The 26,489-nt window shown below is 44.2% G+C and overlaps 1 protein-coding gene across 3 annotated transcripts in view; it reads left to right on the top strand.

Moving 5' to 3' along the window:
- Positions 1-23,942, top strand: part of ppp1r16b (protein phosphatase 1, regulatory subunit 16B) — a 226,875-nt gene extending 202,933 nt beyond the window's left edge. For all 3 annotated transcript variants that reach the window (XM_059980832.1, XM_059980834.1, XM_059980833.1), the window contains exons 8-11: positions 1,213-1,288; positions 8,809-8,938; positions 16,316-16,487; positions 21,827-23,942. In XM_059980832.1, the coding sequence (XP_059836815.1) occupies positions 1,213-1,288; positions 8,809-8,938; positions 16,316-16,487; positions 21,827-22,330 (882 nt within the window). In that variant the 3' untranslated portion in view covers positions 22,331-23,942. The remainder of the gene's footprint in view (positions 1-1,212; positions 1,289-8,808; positions 8,939-16,315; positions 16,488-21,826) is intronic.
- The last annotated feature ends 2,547 nt before the right edge of the window (positions 23,943-26,489 follow it).

Here is a 26,489-nt window from a genome sequence, read left to right as displayed (position 1 = left end):
CCTTGGCTCAGTACTGACCGGGTGTATTATGTACTCATTTAGAGATAGAACACAGTAACAGGCCCTTCTGGCCCAACGAGCCCTCACCGCCCGATTACACCCATGTGACCAATTCACCTACTAACCCGTATGTCTTTGGAATGTGGGAAGAAACCCATGTAGTCTTGTGAAGAGCATACAAACTTCTTACAGGCTGCGGCGGAATTGAACCCAGGTTGCTGACGCTGTAGTAGCGTTACGTTAACTGCTATGCTGCAGCGCTGGCTTTTTCACACCACCTTCAGCCCATCACCCCGACTGGGGCATAGGCGGAGTCCTCACTCCCGGACCATTCTTTCTGTGGTGGTAGGTAATGGTGTAGTGGGAGGAGTTCACATACTGTACAAGCAGGTCATCAACAAAGTTCTGCATGCTGACATCCTGGTGTGCTCCGCATCTCGCTCAGTATGTTTCCAGGTGTAGCCCACCTTCTTTGTGTATCCTTCCTCTGCCGGGGGTGATTCTGTAGCTCGGGTTATTTTATGGGATGGGGTTGCTAGCCCCACACCCAACCCTCCTCCTTTCACAGCTGGGCTTGGGACCGTCCAACTGGAGTTCACACTGCCCTTTAGACACCTCTATATGGTAGACCTCAGTCTTGTGTGTTCCACGTCAGTCCTCACCTGCCCAACCTCCCCCTAAAATTCAGGCCCTTCCCATGATCTCTTTCCTATAACTTATCTGATCTGGGGACACCAGACCTAGATGATCGAGGCCGGGAGGTGAATAAGCCTCACTTTAGAAAATGAATGTTCGAGTGCACCTGAAGAAAACCCAGATAGCAAGGGGAGAACATACAAACTCCAACAAACATTCTGCCAAGTTCTGCGATCAACCAAACTTCCATGCAAGCTCCTTCTGGACAGCCGTGCAAGTGATCCAGGGCCTCTGACATGTAATAGTGTTTACACTATCCTGCTGCAGCCCCTGCTGTCTATTAGCATGGATTTTTGTGCGTGGAGCTGACTTTACGAGGTTACTATAGACTGAACTGTGGTTAACACAGAGCACAAAGTATACAGTAAAGTGACTGTGATAAATAGCTATTAACAATGAAGTCAAAACATGGTATTCATGAGGGCTTATTGAAAACTTCTGTTCTGAGGAGCTGAGCTGGGGAAAGGGTTTTGCCGCTTTTCCTGTTAATAATGCTTTGCTTCCTTCTCTTCATAGATGCAAATCGCTGAATTACTGACAGCTCACGGTGCAAGTCTGAACGCCAAGACCTACCTGAAGGAAACACCGATTGGTTAGTCACACCTATTGGAGGGCACCATTTGCCTTGACGAACGAGGGATGCAGAGAGCAGCTGTGTCATAAGTTATCTTGTTTCCATCAGAGTTGCTAGTCAGGGGACAACAAGGCCCCATCTTGTTCAACTTCTGTCTCCCTGGTGGCGCTTCCCACGGTAACAGTGGAGCTGCAACTGATCATAGCAAACTATTTCTTCCATTGCAACCCATGTAAAATTCAGCAGGTTGGGCAGCATCCAGCAGTTTGTGTGTTTATTCATTTCCATAGATGCTGCCTGACCTTCTGAATTCCTCCAGCATCTTGTGTGTGTTGCTCTGGATTTCCAGCATTTGCAGAATCTCTGGTGTCTATTATTTTTTACATTGCTTCTCTTCAAACTTTATTGAATATATTATTTATATCAATCTACATTTTTGTTTTCAAACTTCAAAATAAACTTATTAACTAAGTACATCCTGGAGGATGTGGAATCGATATAGGTAAAGCTGCATAACATTAAGGGGCAGAAAACGCTGGTGGGAGTTGTGTACAGGCCACCTAACAGTAGTAGTGAGGTTGGGGATGGCATTAAACAGAAAATTAGAAATGCGTGCAATAAAGGAACAGTAGTTATAATGGGTGACTTCAATCTACATATAAATTGGGTGAACCAAATTGGTAAGGGTGCTGAGGAAGAGGATTTCTTGGAATGTATGTGAGATGGTTTTCTGAACCAACACGTCGAGGAACCAACTAGAGAGCAGGCCATTCTAGATTGCGTATTGAGCAATGAGGAAGGGTTAGTTAGCAATCTTGTCGTGCGAGGCCCCTTGGGTAAGAGTGACCATAATATGGTGGAATTCTTCATTAAGATGGAGAGTGACATAGTTAATTCAGAAACAAAGGTTCTGAACTTAAAAAAGGGTAACTTTGAAGGTATGAGACATGAATTAGCTAAGATAGACTGGCAAATGATACTTAAAGGGTTGACGGTGGATATGCAATGGCAAGCATTTAAAGATTGCATGGATGAACTACAACAATCGTTCATCCCAGTTTGGCAAAAGAATAAACCAGGGAAGGTAGTGTACCCATGGCTGACAAGGGAAATTAGGGATAGTATCAAGTCCAATGAAGAAACATATAAATTAGCAAAAAGAAGCGGCACACCTGAGGAATGAGAGAAATTCAGAGACCAGCACAGGAGGACAAGGGTCTTAATTAGAAAAGGGAAAAAAGATTATGAGAGAAAGCTGACAGGGAACATAAAAACTGACTGTAAAAGCTTTTATAGATACATGAAAAGAAAAAGATTGGTCAACACAAATGTAGGTCCTTTACAGTCAGAAACAGGTGAATTGATCATAGGGAACAAAGACATGGCAGACCAATTGAATAACTACTTTGGTTCTGTCTTCACTAAGGAATCTTCTAAGGAATCTAGCTAAGGAATCTTCACTAAATAATCTTCCAGAAATAGTAAGGGACCGAGGGTCTAGTGAGATGGAGGAACTGAGGGAAATACATGTTAGTAGGGAAGTGGTGTTAGGTAAATTGAAGGGATTAAAGGCAGATAAATCCCCAGGGCTAGATGGTCTACATCCCAGAGTGCTTAAGGAAGTAGCCCAAGAAATAGTGGATGCATTAGTGGTAATTTTTCAAAACTCCTTAGATTCTGGATTAGTTCCTGAGAATTGGAGGGTGGCTAATGCAACCCCACTTTTTAAAAAAGGAGGGAGAGAAACCGGGGAATTATAGACTGGTTAGTCTGACATCGGTGGTGGGGAAAATGCTCGAGTCGGTTATCAAAGATGTGATAACAGCACATTTTGAAAGAGGTGAAATCATCGGATAAAGTCGGCATGAATTTGTGAAAGGAAAATTGTGTCTGACGAATCTTATACAATTTTTTGAAGATGTTTTTGAAGATTTATCACAGTGAATGGTGGTGCTGGCTAGAAGGGCCGAATGGCCTACTCCTGCACCTATTGTCTATTGTCTAACTAGTAGAATGGATAGGGGAGAGCCAGTGAATGTGGTATATTTAGATTTTCAAAAGGCTTTTGACAAGGTCCCACACAGGAGATTAATGTGCAAACTTAAAGCACATGGTATTGGGGGTATGGTACTGATGTGGATAAAGAATTGGTTGGCAGACAAGAAGCAAAGAGTGGGAGTAAACAGGACCTTTTCAGAATGGCAGGTAGTGACTAGTGGGGTACCGCAAGGCTCAGTGCTGGGACCCCAGTTGTTTACAATATATATTAATGATTTAGACGAGGGAATTAAACACAGCATCTCCAAGTTTGCGGATGAAACAAAGCTGGGAGGCAGTGTTAGCTGTGAGGAGGATGCTAAGAGGATGCAGGGTGACTTGGATAGGTTAGGTGAGTGGGCAAATTCATGGCAGATGCAATTTAATGTGGATAAATGTGAGGTTATCCACTTTGGTTGCAAGAACGGGAAAACAGATTATTATCTGAACGGTGGCCGATTAGGAAAAGGGGAGATGCAACGAGACCTGGGTGTCATTGTACACCAGTCACTGAAGGTGGGCATGCAGGTACAGCAGGCGGTGAAAAAGGCAAATGGTATGTTGGCATTCATAGCAAAAGGATTTGAGTACAGGAGCAGGGAGGTTCTACTGCAGTTGTACAAGGCCTTGGTGAGACCGCACCTAGAATATTGTGTGCAGTTTTAATCCCCTAATCTGAGGAAAGACATTCTTGCCATAGAGGGAGTACAGAGAAGGTTCACCAGATTGATTCCTGGGATGGCAGGACTTTCATACAAAGAAAGACTGGATCAACTAGGCTTATACTCACTGGAATTTAGAAGATTGAGGGGGGATCTTATTGAAACGTATGAAATTCTAAAGGGATTGGACAGGCTAGATGCAGGAAGATTGTTTCCGATGTTGGGAAAGTCCAAAACAAGGGGTCACAGTTTAAGGATAAAGGGGAAACCTTTTAGGACCGAGATGAGAAAGAACTTCTTCACACAGAGAGTGGTGAATCTGTGGAATTCTCTGCCACAGGAAACAGTTGAGGCTAGTTCATTGGCTATACTTAAGAGGAAGTTAGATATGGCCCTTGTGGCTAAAGGGATCAGGGGGTATGGAGAGAAAGCGGTACAGGGTTCTGAGTTGGATGATCAGTCATGATCATACTGAATGGCGGTGCAGGCTCGAAGGGCTGAATGGCCTACTCCTGCACCTATTTTCTATGTTTCTATATATACGTCACCATATATTACTCTGAGATTAATTTTCTTCTGGGCATATTCAGTAAATCCAAGAATCGTAATAGAATCAATGAAAGCTTGCACCCAACAGAGCAGACAAACAACCAGTGTACAAAAGACAGCAAACTGTGCAAAGACAAAAGAAATGTTAATAAGTATGGTACTATGCAAAAGTCTTGGGCACATATATATAGCTAGAGTGCCAAAAACTTTTACAGAGTACTGTATTTGTCAATGTAGAGCAGAGAGCGAGTTTGTATATCTGGTGGGAGCAAAGAATGTTGGGAATGGTGAGGGTGGTGTGCTGCACAATCTATGGAAAGAGTACAGTCAATGTTTTGGGCTGAGACCCTTCATCAGAACTGGGCGGGTCTCACTCCAAAATGTCAACTACTTTCTCTTTTCCACAGATGCTGCCTGGCCTGCTGAGTTCCTCCAGCATTTTATGTATGTTCCATAGGTTGTGGGAACAGTTCACTGATGTGGCAAGTGAAGTTGAGTGAAATTATCCCCACTGGCTCAATAGACCAATCTCAATAGCTTCTCACGCCCTTGTTGCTGAATCTGGTTCTTCCAGATACATCTGGTAAAAAAAAAGGGGGTTAATGCAGGTTTAACACAAATGGATGATTGATGGCCCAGGATTTAAAAAAAACATTCCTTATATGTTTATTTCTGCTATTTAATATATCCAGAATTTCCAAGGGGTCTTTCAAAACTCTATAAGCAGTACATTGGATTAAATTTCACTCTTTATACAAAAAAGGTCGAACAAATTACAAAGTATATTTTTTCATTTCATGTATATTTGAACACAGCACGTATGGTGAAGTTAATCATGATATATTGATTTTATTAGTGTTGGTTTATTGCTGTCACACCTACCAAGATTTCTAGTTGGGTGGGATTATGACTAGAGGTCATGAGTTAAGGGTGAAAGGTGAGAAGTTTAAGGGGAACACGAGGGGAAACTGCTTCACTCAGAGCATTGTCTGAGGCAAAGTGTGAGGGCAAGAGTGCATCTTGGGGAAGCATTCAATAGACTGATAACAGTGGGACAGAAGCTGTCCTTGAGCCTGGTGGACAGCGTTTTGAATTTTCTGCCTAATGGAAAAGAGGAGAAGAGAGAACGTCCAGGGTGGGAAGGGTGTGTGACTGCGCAGGCAGCTTTACTGGGACAACGAGAAGTGTAGGCAGAGTTCACGCAGAGCAGGCTGGTTTCCGTGATGCAATGAGCTGTGCCCACAACTCTCTGCAGTCTCTGTGGTTGCCACAGCAAGCTGTTCTGCATCCAGATAGGAAATGTGTACTTACGATCGAACATCCATGTGCGACCAACTGTCTGAAGTATTCAAGCCAGAGGGAGGAGTTCAGGCACTGAACTATTGATTGACATCCAGCAGAACAGGTTTGAGGGATGCACTGAGGGATTAAATTGACAGATTAAGGTACCTCCTGTCCTAATAAAGTGGCCACTGAGTGTATATTCGTGGCCCTCTGCTGCTGTAGCCCATCCACATCAAGGTTTGACGTGTTGTGCATTCAGAGATGCTCTTCTGCACACCACTGTTGTAACGTGTGGTTATTTGAGTCACTGTCACCTTCCTGTCAGCTTGAATGAGTCTGGCCTCTCTCATTAGCCAAGGCATTTTCACCCACAGAGCAGTTGCTCACTGGTTGTTTTTTTGTTTCTCACACCCTTCTCTGTAAACACAAGGGAGTGTTGTGTGTGAAATTTGCAGGAGATCAGCAGTTTGTGAGATACTCAAATCCCCCTGTCTGGCACCAATATTCATTTCACAGTCAAAGTCTCTTAGATCACATTTCTTCCCCATTCTGATGTTTGGTCTGATCGACAACTGAACTTCTTGACCACGTCTGCATGCTTTTATGCATTGAGTTGCTGCCACACGATTGACTGATTAGATATCTGCATTACTGAGCAGGGGTACAGGTGTACCTAATAAAGTGGCCCCTGAGTGTATCCCCCATCACTTGTGGAGTTTTAATAACCAGCAGCTGAGTTAGTGGAACTCTGATCAACTACGTAACAGAGCAAATTGTCCTTTATTCTCCAGCCTGCCACTTGAAGCTGACACAAAACTTCATCCCAATGTTGGTCTTGAATGACATAGGATTTTGAATGTGACTGCTTCAGTCAGAAATGGATTTCAGAATTGATTAAGGGGGAGAGAGCAAATTTACTTTCTCTTTTGACCCTACTTAATAATTTCAATTGCTAATACTTATCAAAAAACATACACAAGAAATTGGATTGCCCAGTTAAAAGCCAGGTAGCTGATAAAATCCAAAGTTCATAAAAACGAATAATTTCCTTAGTGGAGTGTGGTTTACAATTGTTATCTGTACTCTAAAATGAATGCTAATGGCCAGACCGAGACGAGCCCTCACTGCACTGTCTCACCTGTGGGTATTATTAGAGGATTTGCTGGATGAGGATTCTCTGCACTGCAGTTGAATTAATATAAACGGGGTTACAATAATACGTCAGTATGAGGAAAAAGATGGCTCTGTCCTTTAAACTGTGCGTGATCAAAGGCTTCAACAACATGGCAAAACCACAAAGGCCCAATTTTTCTGTGGATGATGGTGCTTCTGAGTGTATATCACTGAAAGAAAAGGAAAAATATGTATTTACAATGTAAATATCACAAACTTGGCAAGTCTCAAAGTGTATCTCAGCCCAGTTTGCGACTACAGAGACTGGCAATCAGCAGAAACAAAAGCCTGGGTTATGCATTTCAATGAGAACTTTATGTTGGTCAAGAGCCCTTAGTCCATTACTGGATACTTGGACAATAGACAGTAGGTGCAGGAGTAGGCCATTTGGCCCTTCTAGCCAGCACCGCCATTCACTGTGATCATGGCTGATCATACACAATCAGTACCCCGTTCCTGCCTTCTCCCCATATCCCTTGACCCCACTATCTATAAGATCTCTATCTAACTCTCTCTTGAACGCATCCAGAGACTTGGACTCCACTGCCTTCTGGGGCAGAGCATTCCACATATCCACCAGTCTCTGAGCATTCCACATCTCTGTTGTAAATGGCCTACCCCTTATTCTTAAACTGTGGCCTCTAGCTCTGGACTCACCCATCAGCGGGAACATGCTTCCTGCCTCCATTGTGTCCAATCTCTTAATAATCTTATATGTTTCAGTGTGGAGGAGCAGAGAGATCTGGGGGTACATGTCCACAGATCCCTGGAATTTGCCTCGCAGGTAGATAGGGTAGTAAAGAAAGCCTTTGGGATGTTAGCTTTCATAAGTCGAGGGATTGAGCTTAAGAGACGCGATGTAATGATGCAGCTCTATGAAGCTGTAGTTAGGCCACACTTGGAGTACTGTGTCCAGTTCTGGTCACCTCACTATAGGAAGGATGTGGAAGTATTGGAAAGGGTACAGAGGAGATTTACCAGGATGCTGCCTGGTTTAGAGAGTATGGATTATGATCAGAGATTAAGGGAGCTAGGGCTTTACTCTTTGGAGAGAAGGAGGATGAGAGGAGACATGATAGAGGTGTACAAGATATTAAGAGAAATAGACAGAGTGGACAGCCAGCACCTCTTCCCCAGGGCACCACTGCTCAGTACAAGAGGACATGGCTTTAAGGTGAGGGGAGGGGAGTTCAAGGGGGATATTAGAGGAAGGTTTTCCACTCAGAGAGTGGTTGGTGCGTAGAATACACTGCCTGAGTCAGTGGTGGAGGCAGATACACTAGTGAAATTTAAGAGACTACTAGACAGGTATATGGAGGAATTTAAGGTGGGGGGGGGTTATATGGGAGGCAGGGTTTGAGGGTCGGCACAACATTGTGGGCCAAAGGTCCTGTACTGTGCTGTACTATTCTATGTTCTATGCATAAGACACAGGAGCAGAATTAGACCATTCGGCCCATCAAGACTGCTCCTCCATTCAATTATGGCTGATTTATTATTCCTCTCAACCCCATTCTTGTCCTATAACCTTTGGCGCCCTTACTAATAAAGAACCTATCAGCCTTCACTTTAAATATAACCTCCACGGCCATCTTCATCAAATGCAGCACTGGAATCATAAGTTGCCTGGGGTCCTGGTTTAGTATCTCCTCCAGTAAGTGACATCGCTCAGTACTGTACCAGAGTGTCCACTTAGATTATGTGCCCCAGTCTCTGAGTGGTACTCGAACCACTGACCTGAACTCCCTCGAAAGAAAGCGGTTCGTACCTTGAGCAGTTTGATTCAGCCTGATGGCGTACCTGTATGACAAGGCTGTTAATTTTCCCTTGCAGACCTGTGTGACGATGAAGAGTCCAGGACTTTGCTACGACAGCTCAAACACAAACACGAAAGCATCCAGAAGTCACAGGGAAAGAACAAGTCATCTCTGAGCAGGAGAACATCTAGTGCTGGGAGCCGAGGGTCAGTATACTGAGATGTTTTTATTAGACCTCTCAATCCCTACCTACACATGGAGAGATAACTAAACTGGGTGCTTCCCTCCAGGAGACCAGGAACACAGGATTTATACTACTCTCAGAGTCAGAAACCTGAGCATAAAAATGTGAAATTTTACTGTCACTCGTTGGTTCAGTTTTTGTCTCCTTGGTTCCGTCTTCCCTCCAGACTAAGACTAATAGGCACTGGAGAAGTTTTTTCCCTACTGCGGTCACTTTGCTGAACAGTTAACTACTGGTTAACTGTCGGCTAACTATTACTTGGATTGCACTACCTGTATGTATAATCTATATTTTCATTTATATTTATCATTATTATTGTTATGAGCAGAGAGACAACATCTGCTGGAAGTAAATTCCTTGTATGTGCACAGGTACTTGGCGATTAAAGTCTGATTCTGATTCTCACTCCTCAGATAAACTATTGGCCTGTTGGGAGTAGTCTCTGGCCGTGCTGTCACAGTAGTGTCAACAGTTGGTATAACATGTTACAACACCAGTGATGGGGGCTCACTTACCACCACTGTAAGGAGTTTGTACGTTCTCCCCATGACTGCGTGGGTTTCCTCCAGATTCCCTGGTTTTCTCCCAGATTCCTAAGATGTACCGCTTACGGTTAGAAAGTTGTGAGCATTGTATGTTGGCACCGGGGCAACACGTGCAGGCTGTTCCCCCCCCCCCCCACCCCGCCCCCAGCACACACCGAGGCTGCGTTGGTCAAATAAAGCTCATCTTCATCTTGATCAAGTGCTTTGCAAGTAGGCGGAAGGTACGTTGTTCGTGAAGAGCACGGAACAGTACAGAACAGGAACAGGCCCTTCAGCCCACAAGTTCTGTACTAACCATGATGCCATTTTAAACCAGCCCCCTCTGCCTGCATAATGTCCGTGTCCCTCCATTCACTGTCGGTTCATGTGCCTGTCTAAATGGTTGTTAAACATTGCTATCACATTTACTTCACTGCCTCTCCCAGCAAACTACCACAGCGTAAAGAAAATTTAACTCATGAATTTCCTTCCATCTTTCCACCTTCCACCTATGTCCTCTTGTATTGGAAAGGTTGTTTGATAGACAAGGTTAAAAACTTGGTCTATCCACGCTATCTCACTTACTTGGGTCCTTAGCTCCCAGTGGAACATAGGTCATCGATGACCTCCCATCTCCATCATTCTCTGAGGTTGATGGTACAGTTGGAGCACATCAGTGCTTCTGCAGTCCATTGCATCCACTGTACAGGGGATTGGCCTGTACAGCTTCCCCAGAGCCCTGTCGGCCAGCCTTGCCCATTTCTACCTCTCACCACAGGATCATAGGACCATAAGATATAAGAGCAGAATTAGACCATTAAGCCTATTGAGTCTGCTCTGCCATTTCATCATGGCTAATCCAATATTCCTCTCAGCCCCAATCTCCTGCCTTCTCCCAGTAACTCTTCATGCCCTGACCAATCATAATTCTACTAACCTCTACTTTAAATATACATGATGAGTTGGCCTCCATAGCTGCCTGTGGCAAAGAATTCCACAGATTCACCACTCTCTGGCTAAAGAAATTCTTCCTTATCTCCATTCTAAAAAGGTGCCCTTTTATTCTGGGGCTGTGTCCTCTGGTGTTAGATTCCCACATTACATGAAACGTTCTCTTCACATCCACTCTATCAAGGCTTTTCACCGTTCAATAGGTTTTAATAAGGTCACCCCTCATTCTTCTAAATTACAGTGAATAAAGGCCCAGAGTCATCAAGCACTCTTCATCTGACAAGCCATTTAATCCTGGAATCATTTTCATGAACCTCCTTTGAACCCTCTCCAGTTAAAACTCCTCTTAAAACTCCTCACAATACTCCAAGTGAGGCTTCACCAGTTCTTTATAAAGTCTCAACATTACATCCTTCCTTTTATATTCTAGTCCTCTTGAAATGAATGCTAACATTGCATTTACGTCCCTCACCACTGACTCAACCTGCATTTAGGGAATCCTGCACAAGGACTCCCAAGTCCTTTAGCGTCTCAGCTTTTTGTATTTTCTCTCCATTTAGAAATTAGTCAATCCTTTCATTTCTTCTACCAAAGTGCATGACCGTACACTTCCCAACATTGTATTTCATCTGCTATTAATTTGCCCATTCTCCTAATCCAGGGTTTCTCAACCGGTGTTTCATGGAACCCTAGGGTTCTGTGAGAGATCGCTAGGAGTTCTGCAAGAAATCGTGATTAAATAAGAATAAACATTGTTTTCTGAACTTTGCACAAACCGAGCACTAGCACTTGTAGGCAGTCAGCCCAGTGCACAGTAAGTTAAAATCTGTCCCAAGCCTTTTAGGCTCATCAGACCGGTGCTTATGCCGGTTTCCGTGGCATGAAGCGACTGAGAGTACCAGACTCCCCCCACCCCCGGATAGAAATCACGAGGTTAACCCCCAGCACTTTGCCGGTACCCATTTTCAGCTGGGTGGACTGGAGCGGTGTGTGGTTAAGTGCCTTGCTCAAGGACACAACACACCGCCTCTTGAATGGCCATCTTGGAGCAAACCCGCCAGTACGTCCTCCACACGACCTGCCCCCTTCCGTACTGGGTGCCCCTACATGAGGAGTGCGAGGCTGAAGTACAACTAGAACCTGAGCAGCAGCCCCTCCGGACGCTCAAACAGGGTCTGGGACCTCTCACACTCCATGTAAGCGTGGTACACTGACTCCTCCTGACCACCGAATGGACGGGTGGACGGGGTGTCGATACCTGTTGCACGGTACTGCCCTGTGCAGTACCTTGCACCCCAGGTCCCCAGTGTACAGCAGAAGAGATTTCCACTGGGGACCTCCTCCGCTGTCAGATGGTGAAACAGACCATCAAGGCGAGTCTGGTTAGCAAACGAAGGCAAGAAAGTGAATGGTGCACAAGAGCAGCCCGTACAAGAAATGCGTTGAAGCACCATGGAGTGGCACGGTGGGCTTCCCTGCACGACGGCTCACCTTAAGCGGGACCCTCTCCTGCCTGGTATCCCGAGGCCTGGGTCTGATGAGCAGCTGCAGCCCATCAGGTGCTGGTGCAGCCGGAGCCTCTCCAGATCCTTGAGTCCCCGGGGCGCCCACCTTAATAGGATGGGGACCGATCCCCCTCACAGCTGGAGCACCGTCCCCTGTCTGGGTGAGACCAGGCCCCATACTCTCAACAGCTCTTGGTATAAGCGAGGCAGCTCCCTCAAAGTAGTGCGGCCGATGCTGTCCATCGGAAGCCATGTGCCCTCCTGCACACTGTGTCCCCGGCGGAGAAGGTACGTTGCCAGTACGTGCCCCCTCGGAGGGCAGTCGCTATACAGGTCGCTGCAGGGTCCTGTGGTGGAGAGCCATAGCTGGGTGCGCACACACATACCAATAACTGACTGCCTCTGTAATCGGAAGAATCAGGACTGCAGCAGAGACCGAATGCCCCCTGTTACCCTGGAAGAAGCCCAACAGCCTCTTCTGGGTCCTGGAGACAAAAGCAGTAGGTGGGACTAAAGTAATCAGCCGGTACCATATCTTTACAATGAAAGCTCTCCATCAATAGATTTTACATGGACGGGTGATCCAAGTTGTCTTATTCCACTGTGCCTAGACTGTGACAAGTATGTAACAACACACACTGGAGGAACTCAGCAGGCCAGGCAGCATCTGTGGAAAAGAGTAAACAGTCAACATTTCGGGCCGAGACCCTTCAGCAATGGCTCTAGTAAAACTGAAAAGATACTAACTACAAATTACAGCCATATGATATGACTGATTACTTTTAAAAGACTGTTGGAATCTCAAAACAAACAGATTAAAGCATTTGAAAATAAAGTCAGTCACTGTCAGTAAAATATCTCAGAAAGCAAGTTATTTAGTAGCTTTCATATCAGTTCACTCGAGGTTGTTGTAGTTGTGGAATACAACTTCTGGTGCTACTTGGACACGTCCTCAGTGATGAATCTGGGGTCGTAGGGTATTTCGGGTCTTTAATCCTCAGACACCCTCGCCTGGGCGACCCAGCCGGGGGTGATCAGCCCCCGACTTGTGTCCAAGTGGCGCACTAATCCACGGATTTCCCCCCCCCCCTCCGGATCCACAGCCACCGCGAGGCCTTTTCAGCAGCCTCCGGAATGTTCCTGGTGGCCCTTCTGCACTGCAGTCCTTCAATTCCAAGGAGTTTAAGAGTCTGCTGTAATGACTCTTCAAAAAACTGTGTGAAGACCTGGACAAACCCCGCCACAGACGGAAATCTGGTGGCGTGACAGAGGAGGAGCCCTCAACAGGGTGCTTGAGCTGATTGTAGGAATACTTTCAAGAAAATAGGAGGTTAGATTTTGCTGAGTGCTTTGAAGATGAAGAACGGCTGCAAAAACTAGCCTACTTAGCAGACGTTTTTCATCGTATGAACCGGTTGAACAAGTCTTTGCAAGCCCCTGGAGAAAATCCTTTGACTTCAAATCGCAAGATTCTTGGATTTAAAAGAAAAAACATGCTGAGAAAGGAAATCTTGAAATGTTTCCATTTTGCTTGGCGTGAGAGTGATGAAGGATATCAGCAAATCTGGAGTCTTAGTGAAAGGCACCTGGAAAATTGAACAGTACTTTTCCTCCCTTTCGACACAAGTGTACGACTTGGCAAGGGTCTCTTTCTCTGAATCTTCTGCTCAGCCTGAGAACTTGACTCTGAGAGAAGAGGAAGAACTTTGTGAGCTGTACTCTGATCATCCACTCAAAATGAGATTTACTGACCTGCCCCTGGACAAGTTCTGGATTTCTGTTAAAGAAGAGCATCCTGCCATTCATAAGAAAGCAATGAACATTTTGCTGCAGTTTTCAACTTCTTACATATGTGAGCAAGCTTTTTCTTGTTTAACAAGCATTCAGAGCAAGGATGGAAATTGTCTCATTTGAATTGAAGGTGAAATCCATGTGTGTTAATCTCAAGTTCGACCCAGAATTGAGAAGTTTATTATGTTTGTCTGAGTTTTTAAATTTTATGAAAGAGAAAGAAACAGTAATTTCAGGAAAGGTAAGCTAAGCTTAATTGTTTTTCTTTCAAGAAAGGTTGGCTAAAAATTCATTCTCTACTCAAAAGAACATTAACAATTATTTTTGTATTATATTTATAACTTAGAACCCCGTGGAATACCACTAGTCACCGGCAGACAGCCAGAAAAAGCTCCCTTTGTTCCCAAGTAGGGATGGACTTTAAGAGGCAGCCGCACTACCTAGATCTCTCATAATTTTACATACCCCACCCACCATCAAAGACATCTTCAAAAGCCGGTGGCTCGAGAAGGTGACATTCATCATTGAGGACCCTTGCATTTGGACCATGCAGCCTTCTCATTACTGCCATCAGGGAGGAAGTACAGGCGCCTAAAGACACACATTCAACGCTTTAGAAACAGTTTCTTTCCCCTCAGCAATTAAATTTCCGAGCAGACCACGAACTCTACCTCACTATTCCTCTTTTGTATTATTTATTTATTTTTATTGTAGCTTACAGTATTGTGCAAAAGTCACACATGTATAACTAGGGTGCCTACAAGTTTTACACAGTAATTTTATGTATTGCACTGTACTGCTGCCACAAAAAAAACTAATCTCATGACACATAATCTCATGAGCGATGATAAACCTGATTCTGATCTGGGTCTCCCCTGTGGACTGAGAGTGGGAAGGGGGCAGGGAGGGGGGAATCATGGTTGAAAAAGAGGAAGGGAGAGGGGAGGGAGCGGGAAACACCAGAGAGACATTCTGTAATAACCAATAAACCAGCTGTTTAGAATCAGATGACCTTGCCTTCACAAATTTGCTCCCTGCTCCATATTGACAAATACAGTACTGTGCAAAAGTCTTAGACATTCATTTGTTTTCTTTTTTTTTCTCTCTCTCTCTCATATTCAAATATATATTACTTTTGCACAGCACTATTATATGTCTTGCACTGTACTGCTGCCATAAAACAACAAATTTCTTGACATATATTGGTGACAAAAAAAACCTGATTTTGATATTGACATACATCTATAGGGTCACCCCTTAGCCTCCAACGCTTCAGAGAAAACAGTCCAAGTTTGTCTGTCCTCTACATATAGTTATTACTCTCAAATCCAGGCAACATCCTGGTGAACATCTCCTGTGAGTTTTATCTTCTAAACATTGCTCAGGCAAAAGTATCTTTTTTCCTGAACTTCCCACTCGATTGGTTTGTGTCTAACATTCTGAAATAGGAATATGATGGAAACTGTGGGAGACGCTGCAAAGAGTAAAATCAGAATCAGGTTGAATATTACTGGCAAATATATACACACACACACACACACACACACACACACTATAGATATATATATATGTTGTGAGCTGGTGCTCATGGGTTCAATGTCCATTTAGGAATCAGATAGCAGAGGAGAAGAAGCTGTTCCTGAATCATTGAGTGTGTGACTTCAAGCTCCCATACCTCCTTCTTGATGGTAGTGATGAGAACAAGTCATGACCTGGGTGATGGGGGTCCTTAATGATCGATGCCACCTTTCTGAGGTATCACTGCTTGACTAGGTCCTGGATACTATGGAGACTAGTGACCATGATGAAGCTGACTAAGTTTACAATTCTCTGCAGCTTATTTCAATCCTGTGCAGTAGCCCCACATACCAGACGGTGATGCAGCCAGTTAGAGTGCTCTCCACGGTACATCACGAGGCTAATGGCCTGTGTGTTAATGCAAGAACCAGATTATTCCTGGTGAATGGATTATACTATCATGTGTTCAAACTATTAGTGCAGATTGAGGACTATCCAGAAGGGAATCTTTGAGTGCACATTCAAAGTCTGAAGTTGAAAGTAAGTTTACTACTCTGAGATTTATTTTCTTGCAGGCATTCACAGTAGATCAAAGAAAAACAATAGAATCAATGAAAATAGATACAAAGACTGACGAGGAACCAATGTGCAAAAGAAGCCAAACTGTACAAATACAAAATAAACAAGTAATCAATTAATCAATAAATCAAAATATTAACACTGAGAACATGAGTCCTTGAAACTTGTGGAATCAGTTCAGTGTTGAGATGAGTGAAGTTATCCACACTGGTTCAAGAGCCTGATGGTTGAAGGGTAGTACTACTGGTGTTGTGAGACCTAAGGCTCCTGTATCTCCTGCCCAATGGTCGTATAAAGACATGGCTTTGAAGATGGGGATTGCTGGTGATGGATGCTGATTTCTTATGGCAACACTCCATGCGTTGATACCACTATCCTGTTTCCTTCCAGAACAAATCACTTGTGCATGTTGGGACTGATCCAGGAGAGTCTTTGAGCTCACACTGATATAGCTATCCTGTTTCCTTTCAGAACAGTGGTACGGAGAGCCAGTGTGTGTGACCGGAACAATTTGTACAGGAAGGAATGTGAACAGGAAGCAATAATCTGGCAGCAGATGGGTCAGAAGGAAATGGAGAAGGAAGTCACAAGCAGCGATGCAGAGGATAAAGATTCATCCAAAGATCAGGAGAACATTGACCTGGTAATGGTCTGAATCACCTGGTGGAGGAGTGCACCCAGACCTGTTTGTCCAGAAGATCAGGGCAGATCCAAACTTAACCTCAGCTGTTAACCCTTTTCTTCCCATTCCCTACCGCTGTTGACTCCAACTTGAACTAAATTTCCTGCCTTGCTCTATTCAACGATAGAGTTTATCCAATAACTACTTCCAATAGAAAATTACAAAGGTTTATGACTTTCTGAGGGAACAAATCTTTCTCATCTAAATATTAAATGGATGAAATCTCTTCTTAACATAGAACACTACAGCACAGTACAGTACAGGCCCTTTGACCCATAATGTTGTGCCAACCCTTTAACCTACTCTAAGACCAATGTCACTCTTTCCTCCCACATAACCTCCATTCTCTTTCAATCCAGCTTGCCAATGGCCTTTGAGTGTTACGGACTATTGAAGTAACTTGGTGTGTGGAGATATGGGAATTTATTTTCTCATTAAGCCATATCCCATGCATTGTCTATATCCTTTTTGCATGACCTGGAGTAGCACTGCAATCTTGTTGTCTTGAGCAACGATGGTAAAATTCTATTCTACTCCATCAAGATGACTATTTAAGAGTCTCTCACATGTCCCTAGTGTATCTGCCTCACCCGCCACCCACAGCCATGCATTCCACACAGTCACTGCTCTCTGTGTAAAAATCCCACCTCTGACTCCCCCTCTATGCTTTCCTCTAAACACCTTAAAGTTATGACCCCTCATATTAGACCATAAGATGAAGCAGCTGAATTAGGCCATTTGGCCCATTGAGTCTGCTCCGCCATTTTATCATGGCTGATCCGCTCAGCCCCAATCTCCTGCTTTCCCCCCCATATTCCTTCATGCCCTGACTAATCAAGAATCTGTAAACCTTTTCCTTAAATATACATAAAGACTTGGCCTCCACAGCAGCCTGTGGTAACTAATTCCACTCTCTGGCTAAAGAAATTCCTCCTCAACGCCATTCTAAAAGGATGCCTCTCTATTCGGAGGCTGTGGTCTTAGACTCCCACATTACATGAAACGTCCTTGTTACATCCATTCTCTCAAGTCCTTTCACCATTCAATAGATTTCAATGAGGTCACCCCTCATTCTTCTAAACTACAGTGAATGCAGACCCAGAGTCATCAGACACTCTTCATATGACAAGCCATTTAATCCTGGAATCATTTTCGTGAACCTCCTTTGAGCTCTCTCCAGTTTCAGCACATCCTTTCTAAGGTAAAACTGCTCACAATGCTCCATGAGGCCTCACCAGTGCTTTATAAAGTCTCAACATTACATCCTTGCTTTCATATTCTAGTCCTCTTTAACTGATTGCTGACATTGCATTTGCCTTCCTCCCACAGACTCAACCTGCAAATTAACCTTTAGAGTATCATGCACAAGCACTCCCAAGTCCCTATGCACCTCTGTTTTTTCATATTTTCTCTCCATTTAGAAATTAGTCAATCCTTTCATTTCTACCAAAGTGCATGACCATAAACTTTCGACACTGTATTCCATCTGCCACTTTGCTCGTTCTCCTAATCTGACTAAGTCCTTCTATAGACTCTCTACTTCCTCAAAACTCCTGCCCCTCCACCTCTCTCCGTATCATCTGTAAATTTTGCAACAAAGCCATCAATTCTATCATCTAAATCATTGACATATAACGTAAAAACAATCGGTCCCAGCACAGTTCCCTGTGGAAAACAAATAGTGACCGGCAGCCAACCAGAAAACCTCGGGTCTTTCCTTGCTCTAGGGCCAGGGGTCGGCCTCAGCTCTGCCTCTGTTTTACAATAGTGTGTAATTTTACAATCACCTCTCATTATGCTGTACGTACTCAAATGAGTACAGGACCAAGCTCTTCAATTTTATCACACTTAACCTTGAGAATCTAACTGGTAAAAAAGTTTTCTCAACTGCTTCCAGTATATCCCTTCTTAAATGAGACTGAATTTGTAGATGATACTCCTTGTAGCTCACCAAAGCCCTCTATAGTTATAGTAAGACTTGCTTTCTTTTGTATTACATCCCTTGCTCCATAAATAGTTGACACAGGAGATAGCAGATACTGCAATCTGCTGGGGGGGCTTGGCAGGTCGAGCAGTGCCTCTGGGGGTGGTGGTGTCAGCTCAAAACATTTAAGGGGAACCTGAGTGGGTTCCCCTTCACTCAGAGGGTGGTGCAAGTGTGGAACGAGCTGCCAGTGGAAATGTTGTAATGTTTAAGAGAAGTTTGAACAGGTACGTGGTAAACACAAGAGATTCTGCATATGCTGAAAATCCAAAGTAACACACACACACACACACACAAAGTGCTGGAGGAACTCAGCAGGTCAGGCAGCATCTATGGAGGGATCATTGTCGATGCTATGGCAGCATCATTGTCAATGTTTTGGGCCGAGCAGCTCATCTGGACTGGATAGGTACATGGATGGGAGAGGTATGGAGGCTATGGGCTGGGTGCAGGTAGATAGAACTAGGCAGAAAATTAGGCTGACATGGACTAGATGGAACAAAGGGCCTGTTTCTGCCACATTCTCATAAATCTTCTCCTTACCCTATCTTGCTATAGTACCATATTACATGTGGTAATTGCCCACATTCTATCTTGAATCCAGACTTTGGCAGGTTAAAATAGACCCCCGATTTGTGTGTGTGTGTGTGTGTGTGTGTGTGTGTGTGTGTGTGTGTGTGTGTCTAAAACAAAGAACTCAACAAAGATTTAACAATCAGGAGCAGCAACAAATTTCATGACATGGCATTTCTAGGGCCAGAGGGCACAGCCTCAGAATAGATGGACATCCCTTTAGAACAGAGATGAAGAGGAATTTCTTTAGCCAGAGGGGGGATGAGTCTGTGGAATTCATCGCCACAGATGGCTGTGGAGGCCGTCTTTGGCATTTTTAAAGAGGAGGTTAATAGGTTCTTGATTAGTCGGATAATCAAAGGTTTTTGGGGTGAAGGCAGGAGAATGGGGTTGAGATGAAATTAAATCAGCCATGATGAAGTGGCAGAGCAGACACGATGGGCTGAATGGTCTAATTCTGCTCCCATGATGTATAGTATTACAGTGATAATAAACCTGATTCTGATTCTTCAAAGAAAGCTCAGGAGGAAGGAGATAATCAGCAGATAGGAAGAAATGGGAGTCGATGCTTTATTCAGATCAGCCATTGACTGTGTTGAATGACAGTGCAGGCTTTGAAGGTCAAGAGCTTCTCCTGCTCCTGATTTATACACAGGACTCTTCCAGTTGGAAGAGCACCTGTCCCTTTTTAGGCTTTGAATTGGCGACAAGTATTGATCTCTGTAGTTCTCTGTTTCGCCACTAGATGGCAAGAGATCACAAGACAACGCCGGGTGGAGCATTGCAGTTGGAGAGCAACCCCCTCACTTCGTGGACAAATATCCACATGGCGTCCTCAAACAGATTATATAAAGCATTGCACGTGGCTATAAATAACATAAGCTATCTTGACCTATTCTAAACAATGGCCAATTATTGTTCACCTTTTGCTTTTTGTCAAAGGTCAGAGAATCTCTCTCTCTCTCCCCCCAATGTCTGCTGTTGATCTACTGAATGGAGTGGGCATTAGAGATGGGGGTCCTCGAAACTGCTGAATTATCTGAATTCCATCCAAAAATAAATGATGACGATGCTTATTAAATCAAAGGTGCTCTAATTGTTAGTTTACATAACTGCCTTATGACCACAGTTCTGAATAAATCCAAACCTGTCAGATCTAAAGTGACTTAACATGTACTGTGTCTGGGACACTTTCTCATACAGATATCTATTAGAATTATATATGTAGAACACTATTTAGAACACATTATAAATGTACATCACATGAATAGGTCCTTCACCCCATGATGTTTTGCTCAACAAATTAAAACTAGCAGTGAAACAAAGTTCAAAGTAAATTTATTATTGAAGTACATATACACCACCCTGTACAACCCTGAGAGTTGTTTGTTTGCGGGCAGTAAATGAAGGGGCACAATAGAACCAATGAAAGACCACACCTAGCAGGGTGGGCAAACAACCAATGAGAAAAAGGTACATATAAAAACACAAAATGCTGGCAAAACTCGGCAGGCCAGACAGCATCTATGGGAGGAGGTAGCGACGACGTTTCGGGCCAAAACCCTTCATCAGGAGAAGGGTCGTCACTACCTCCTCCCATAGATGCTGTCTGGCCTGCTGAGTTCTGCCAGCATTTTGTGCTTTTATTTATTTCCAGCATCTGTAGATTCATTCGTGTTGCCTTGTGAATGAGAAAAAGACAATGAACTGTGCAAATACAAAAGTGAGAGGAAAAGAAACGAGTAATATCGAGAACATGATGTGCTTACCAATCAAGAACCTATCATCCTCTGCTTTGAGTAAATCCAGTGACTTGGCCTCCACAGCCGTCCGTGGCAATGAATTCCACAGATTCACCACCCTCTGGTGAAAGAAATTCTTCTTCATCTCTGTTCCTATTCTGAGGCTGAGTCCACCAGTCTTCTACTCCCCCACCATAGGAAACATCCTCAGCACGTGAACTCTAACTAGGCCTTTCAATACTCGATAAGTTTCAGTGAAATCCCCCCCCCCCCCATTCTTCTGAACTCCAGTGAGTACGGGCCCAAAACCATCAAACGTTCCTCTTAGATTAATTTAAGGTGGAGACTGACAGAACTTGATTGGTAAGGGGGTTAAGGGTGTTAAAGGTTACGGGGAGAAGGCAGGAGAATCGGTTTGAAAAAAATGAATCATCCACGGTTGACTGGCAGAGACATAAGAACGTAAGAAATGGGAGGAGAGGAGTCGGCCACCTGGCCCGTCGAGCCTGCTCCACCATTCGACAAGATCATGGCTGATCTGACCATGGACTCACCTCCAACTGCCTGCTTTTTCCCCATAACCCTTAATTCCCCTACCGTGCAAAAATCCATCTAACCTTGTCTTAAATAGATTTACTGAGGTAGCCTCCACTGCTTCATTGGGCAGAGATTTCCACAGATCCACCACTCTCTGGGAAAAGCAGTTCCTCCTCATCTCTGACCTAAATCTACTCCACGGAATCTTAAGGCTATGAACGAATGGCCTAATTCTAGTCTGATATCTTATGGTTTATGGCCTGGGCTTCCATTATCTCTCAGGACACAACCAACCCCAGCAAGAGGGTAGTTCTCCTCATTGACAATTTTCAGGAAGCTCCCAGTTGATTTACTGTACGTTCTTAATTTTATGTTACACTGATTATTCGTACATCCACTGCCACTTACTTTTACTCTGCATAGCTATTAGAAAGTAATCATTTCCTCTCCTGGTTTAAATGCAGGACTCGTCCTCCATCTCCCAAACTGAGAATGAACGGACAGAATCCACGGAAGAAGCTCCTGATACGGGTGGGAAAAGCAGCACTGCCGCCTCGACTCCGGCATGCCGGCGGTCGATGTCCAAAACTGACTCCCTGAGGACACCCAGCGCTGAAGACAAGGTGAACGGTCAGGTTCCCCACGATCGCTGTGACGTGACCCCCACGCCACAGCTCAACAAGGACAGGAGTTGCCAGACGCTGTCGGAGCTGAAGAGGCAGCGGGCAGCCAAGCTGAGGAAGCATACCCTGCAGGACCCCGGCTTGGCAAATGGTCAGGGCAGGGAGCTGGAGAAGGACCAGCTTCACCCAAAGAACTGCTTGGTGGTTTCAAGGACATCAGACGTCAGTTTCAATGGGAGCTCTCCCTCTTACTCTTATTCCAGTGGGGACCCGCCAATATTAAAACTTAAGGCCCCCCTGGAGGAGCCAGAGGCAAAGAGACAGGGTTGCTGCAGGATTGTGTGATGGAAGAGATGGCAAAGAAGACAAACCATTTGTTTCAGGATGCAGTTCTTAGAAACGGCTGCTTGGATGACAAGGTTCACGTGGGAACTTCTCCGTGAAAGTACTGACATAAGAATGTTAATTTAAGCACTATTTTAACTAATTGCTCAAGGCAATTAAAGTGCAACTTTGCGGAGTTCTTCGTTCTGAGGGGTAGGAGTGAATGGCTGTGAAATTGCCTGGAGCTCCTAATATCTCCAGTGGGATATAGGTCACTCACTCTACTGCTGGAGTCCCTAACTACCCACCAAGTTAAGGGTTACTCATGATAATTGCTTGGAATTCCTAACAATCCAACTGGTATATGTTATGTACTGTATATTGTCTGGACTTGCCAACTATCCATTGAAATACTGGTTACGAATTCACTATGCATAACTCTTGATTCTTCTAGACAAGCATTTAAAGGGATTATTTCTCGCCTACTGTAATGTCAGTTTAGTGAGTCCAATTGACTGCCGTTTATCTTCTACAACCACTTGTTGGAAATAAATGTCAGCGTTATACAGTTTAGTTCAAAATAGAATGTAAGCAAAATGCAACAGATTTAATGACTTTTGTTGAGTATTCAAGCATTGTGCACTTGGCTTGTTTAAGATTTCTAATGTATCAGTGTAACTTGGTCCTGAAAACACCGCACTACTCTCTTGTGGAGAAAGTTATCATTTTAAGTGCAATGGTATTGTGCCCTCACAAGGAAGAGGAAGCGTTGTGAATAGGAGGAGATCAAGAAAACCGATCTGTCATTCCTTTTCACGGCCAGGTCCACCATAGTCACAGAGGCATGTTTTTTAATATCCTGCCGTACGGTCACCATTCTTGTAATATGGTGATGCAACAGTTTGCAGTGCAGCCGCAAAGTTTTGGTGACCATGCTTCAATCTTGCCTCCAGTTCTGCCTGTGTGGGGTTTGCACATTCCCTCTGGGTGCTCTGCTCTCCTCCCACATCCCAAAATGTTGATAAGTCACTTAACTACTGTAAATTACATCTTGTGTATGTATGCGGGTGGTAGGAGAATTTGGAAGTAAATGGTCATTTGAGAGAGAGAGAGAATGGAACTGGGATTGATGTAATTGCTCTGAGGGCTATCACAGCTCCAATGGGCCAAATGGCCTACATTGTAAGAAAATGTGACCAAATATACCTATGGAAGCCAAGAGAATTCAGTTCCTCAGGCAGGACTGACACAAACGTTGGTCTGTCCTTTAGACTGATGTCCCTTTCAGTCCTGCCTTATCACACTCATCCCCGACACCCAATCAGAGCAAAGGCACCCTGTATAAACTTGAACAAGAAATTGTATCGTAGTGTATTGCACATTTGCACGAAGTGATTATAGTAACTGAAGATCTTACAGTATTGTCAAAGGGCAAAATTCCACTGCATCAAATTTCAAAGTAAATTTATTATCAAAGTACGTATTTGTCACCATATACTACTTTGAGATTCATTTCTTGCAGGCATTTACCAGAGAATAAGGAAATACCATAGAATTTATGAAAAACTATAAATAACAAAGACTGACAAAAATGTGCAAAAGAAGACAAATTGTGCAAATAATAAAAAAGTAAATAAATATTATTGAATTGCAGAGTTCTTGAAAATGAGTCTATAGGTGTGGAGTCCGTTCAGAGTTAACGTGAGTGAAGTTATCCACACTGGTTCAGGATCATGATGGTTGTAGGGTAATAACTGTTCTTGAACCTGGTGCTGTGGGACCCAAAGCTCCTGTATCTTCTTCCCAATTGCAGCAGTGAGAAGGGAGCATGGCCTGGATGATTGGTGTCTTTGATGATTGATGCTGCTTTCGTGTGACAGTGCTCCTTGTGAATATGCTCAATGGTGGGGGGGGGGGGGGGGCTTTGCCTGCAATACAGTGGGCTATATCCACCACTTTCTGTAGACTTATCTTTTCCTGCACATTGGTGTTTCCACACCAGGCTGTGAACTAACCAGTCGGGGTACACTCCACTGTGCATCCATAGAAGTCTGTCAAAGTTTCAGATGACATGCCAAATCTATGCAAACTTCTAAGAGGTTGTTGGGGTGGGGGGGGGGGGGGTTTGCTGTTGTGCCTTCTTTGTGATGACACTTGTATGCTGGACCCAGGCTAATTAAGTAGTTCCAGTTTGCCCGGAACAGTCACTTCCAGCACCAAGCCCAAATCCTAGGCTGATGCATCCATTCATTCGTTGACCTAATGTTTAGCCCAGAGCCAGTGGGACTGCTGCCTCTGTCCCCAAGAGCAATGGAATCTGCACCCCAGCACTAACTCATCAGCTGTAAAGCACCAAGCCAAGACCTGAGGTTGCCACAGGTGCTACATAAACATTTTTTGCTTTATTCCTCAGAACTGATTAAATATTCTTGCTCTCTGGGCAGACGCGTGCCTCCTTTTATTGACCGTAGACAATCCACAGTAACTCAGGAAAGTTTCCTATTTCCATTTCCCTAAGAGCTGACCTACAGCAGCTTTCTCTCCCACTCCTAAAGTTGTTAGAACATGCAGTCAGTTTTATATGGCCACTTTATTAGGCACTTACCTAATAAAGTGGCCACGGAGCGTCTGTTCGTGGGATTCTGCTGCTGTAGTCCATCCACCTCAAGGTTCGATGTGTTGTGCTTTCAGAGATGCTCTTCTGTATACCACTGTTGTAACGTGTTGTTACTTGAGTTACTGTTGCTTTTCTTTCAGCTTGAACCAGTCTGGCCATTCCCCTCTTGACCTCTCTCATTAATAACGTGTATTTGCCCCAAAACTGTCACTCACTGGATTTTTTTTTTGTTGATTTTCTACACCATTTGCCATCAACCCTGAGCAGGGTTCCCAATCTGGCGTCCTCGATCCTTCAGTTAATGGTAAGGGTCCATGGCATTAAAAAAAGTTGGGAACTGTTGTGCATGAAAATCTCAGGAAATCAGCAGTTTCTGAGATACTCAAATCACCCCGTCTGGCACCAACAGTCATTCCACGGTCAAATTCACTTAGATCACATTTCTTCCCCATCCTGATGTTTGGCCTGAGCAACAACTGAACCTATTGACCATGTCCACGTGCTTTTATGCATTGATTTGCTGCCACATGATTGGCTGATTAGGTATTTACATTAACAAGCAGGTGTAAGGGGGTACCTAATAAAGTGGCCATTGAGTGTAGAACATGGCACAGAACCAGGCCCTTCAGCCCACGAGTAATCAGAATACTTCACTGAACCAATCCCTTCTGCCTACACAACGTCCGTACCCTTCCATTTCCTGCACATCCATGTGCCAATCTAAGAGCCTCTTGAATGCCTTTTCGTATCTGCCTCCACTACCACCTTGGCAGAACATTCCATGTACCACTGTTTCCCTGTGTAAAAAACATGCCCCACACATCATCTTTGAACATGCCCCCTCTCAGCTTAAATGCATACCCCTTTAACGTGTTAGACAATTCAGCTCTGGGGAAAAGATACCAGCAACCCATGTCCCTCGTACTTTCATAAACCTGTCAGATCTCCCTTCAGCCTCCACTGCTCCAGTGAAAACAACCCATGTTTGTCCAGCCTCTCCTCATAGTATGTGTCCTCTAATCTAAGCAGTACTGTGATAAACCTCTTCTGCACCCTCTCCAAAGCCTCAAAATCCTTCCTATAATGAGACAACCAGAACTAAATGCAATACTCCAGCTACAGCCTAATTAGCTTAATATAAAAGTCTGCAGATGCTGGAATTCCAAAGCAACACACACAAACTGCTGGAGGAACTCAGCAGGTCAGGCAGCATCAATGGAAAAGAGTACACACTCAACGTTTCGGGCCAAGACTGTTCTTCAGGACGCTTTTGGTCCTGAAGTAGGATCTTGGCCTAAGATGTCAACTATTTATTCATTTCCAGGGATGCTGCCTGATCTATTGAGCTCTTTCAGGGCTTTTGTGCGTGTTGCTTCATATTATAAAACTGAAATGTACTTGTCATTACTGCTGAGTTGGGACAACTCTTGAAATCAATTCCTCAGCTAATAAAGGCGAACATGTCACGTGCCTTCTTCACCGCTATCAAGCTGTGCAGCCACTTTCAGGGAACTATAGATTTGGACCCCAGGATCCCTCTGCTCAGCAACACTGTTATGAGTC

This window comes from Hypanus sabinus, chromosome 9 (genome assembly GCF_030144855.1).
Source record: "Hypanus sabinus isolate sHypSab1 chromosome 9, sHypSab1.hap1, whole genome shotgun sequence".
In the NCBI taxonomy this organism is placed as follows: domain Eukaryota; kingdom Metazoa; phylum Chordata; class Chondrichthyes; order Myliobatiformes; family Dasyatidae; genus Hypanus; species Hypanus sabinus.
The sequence above is the reverse complement of the archived record's forward strand: the minus strand, read 5'-3'. Positions and strand labels throughout refer to the sequence as shown.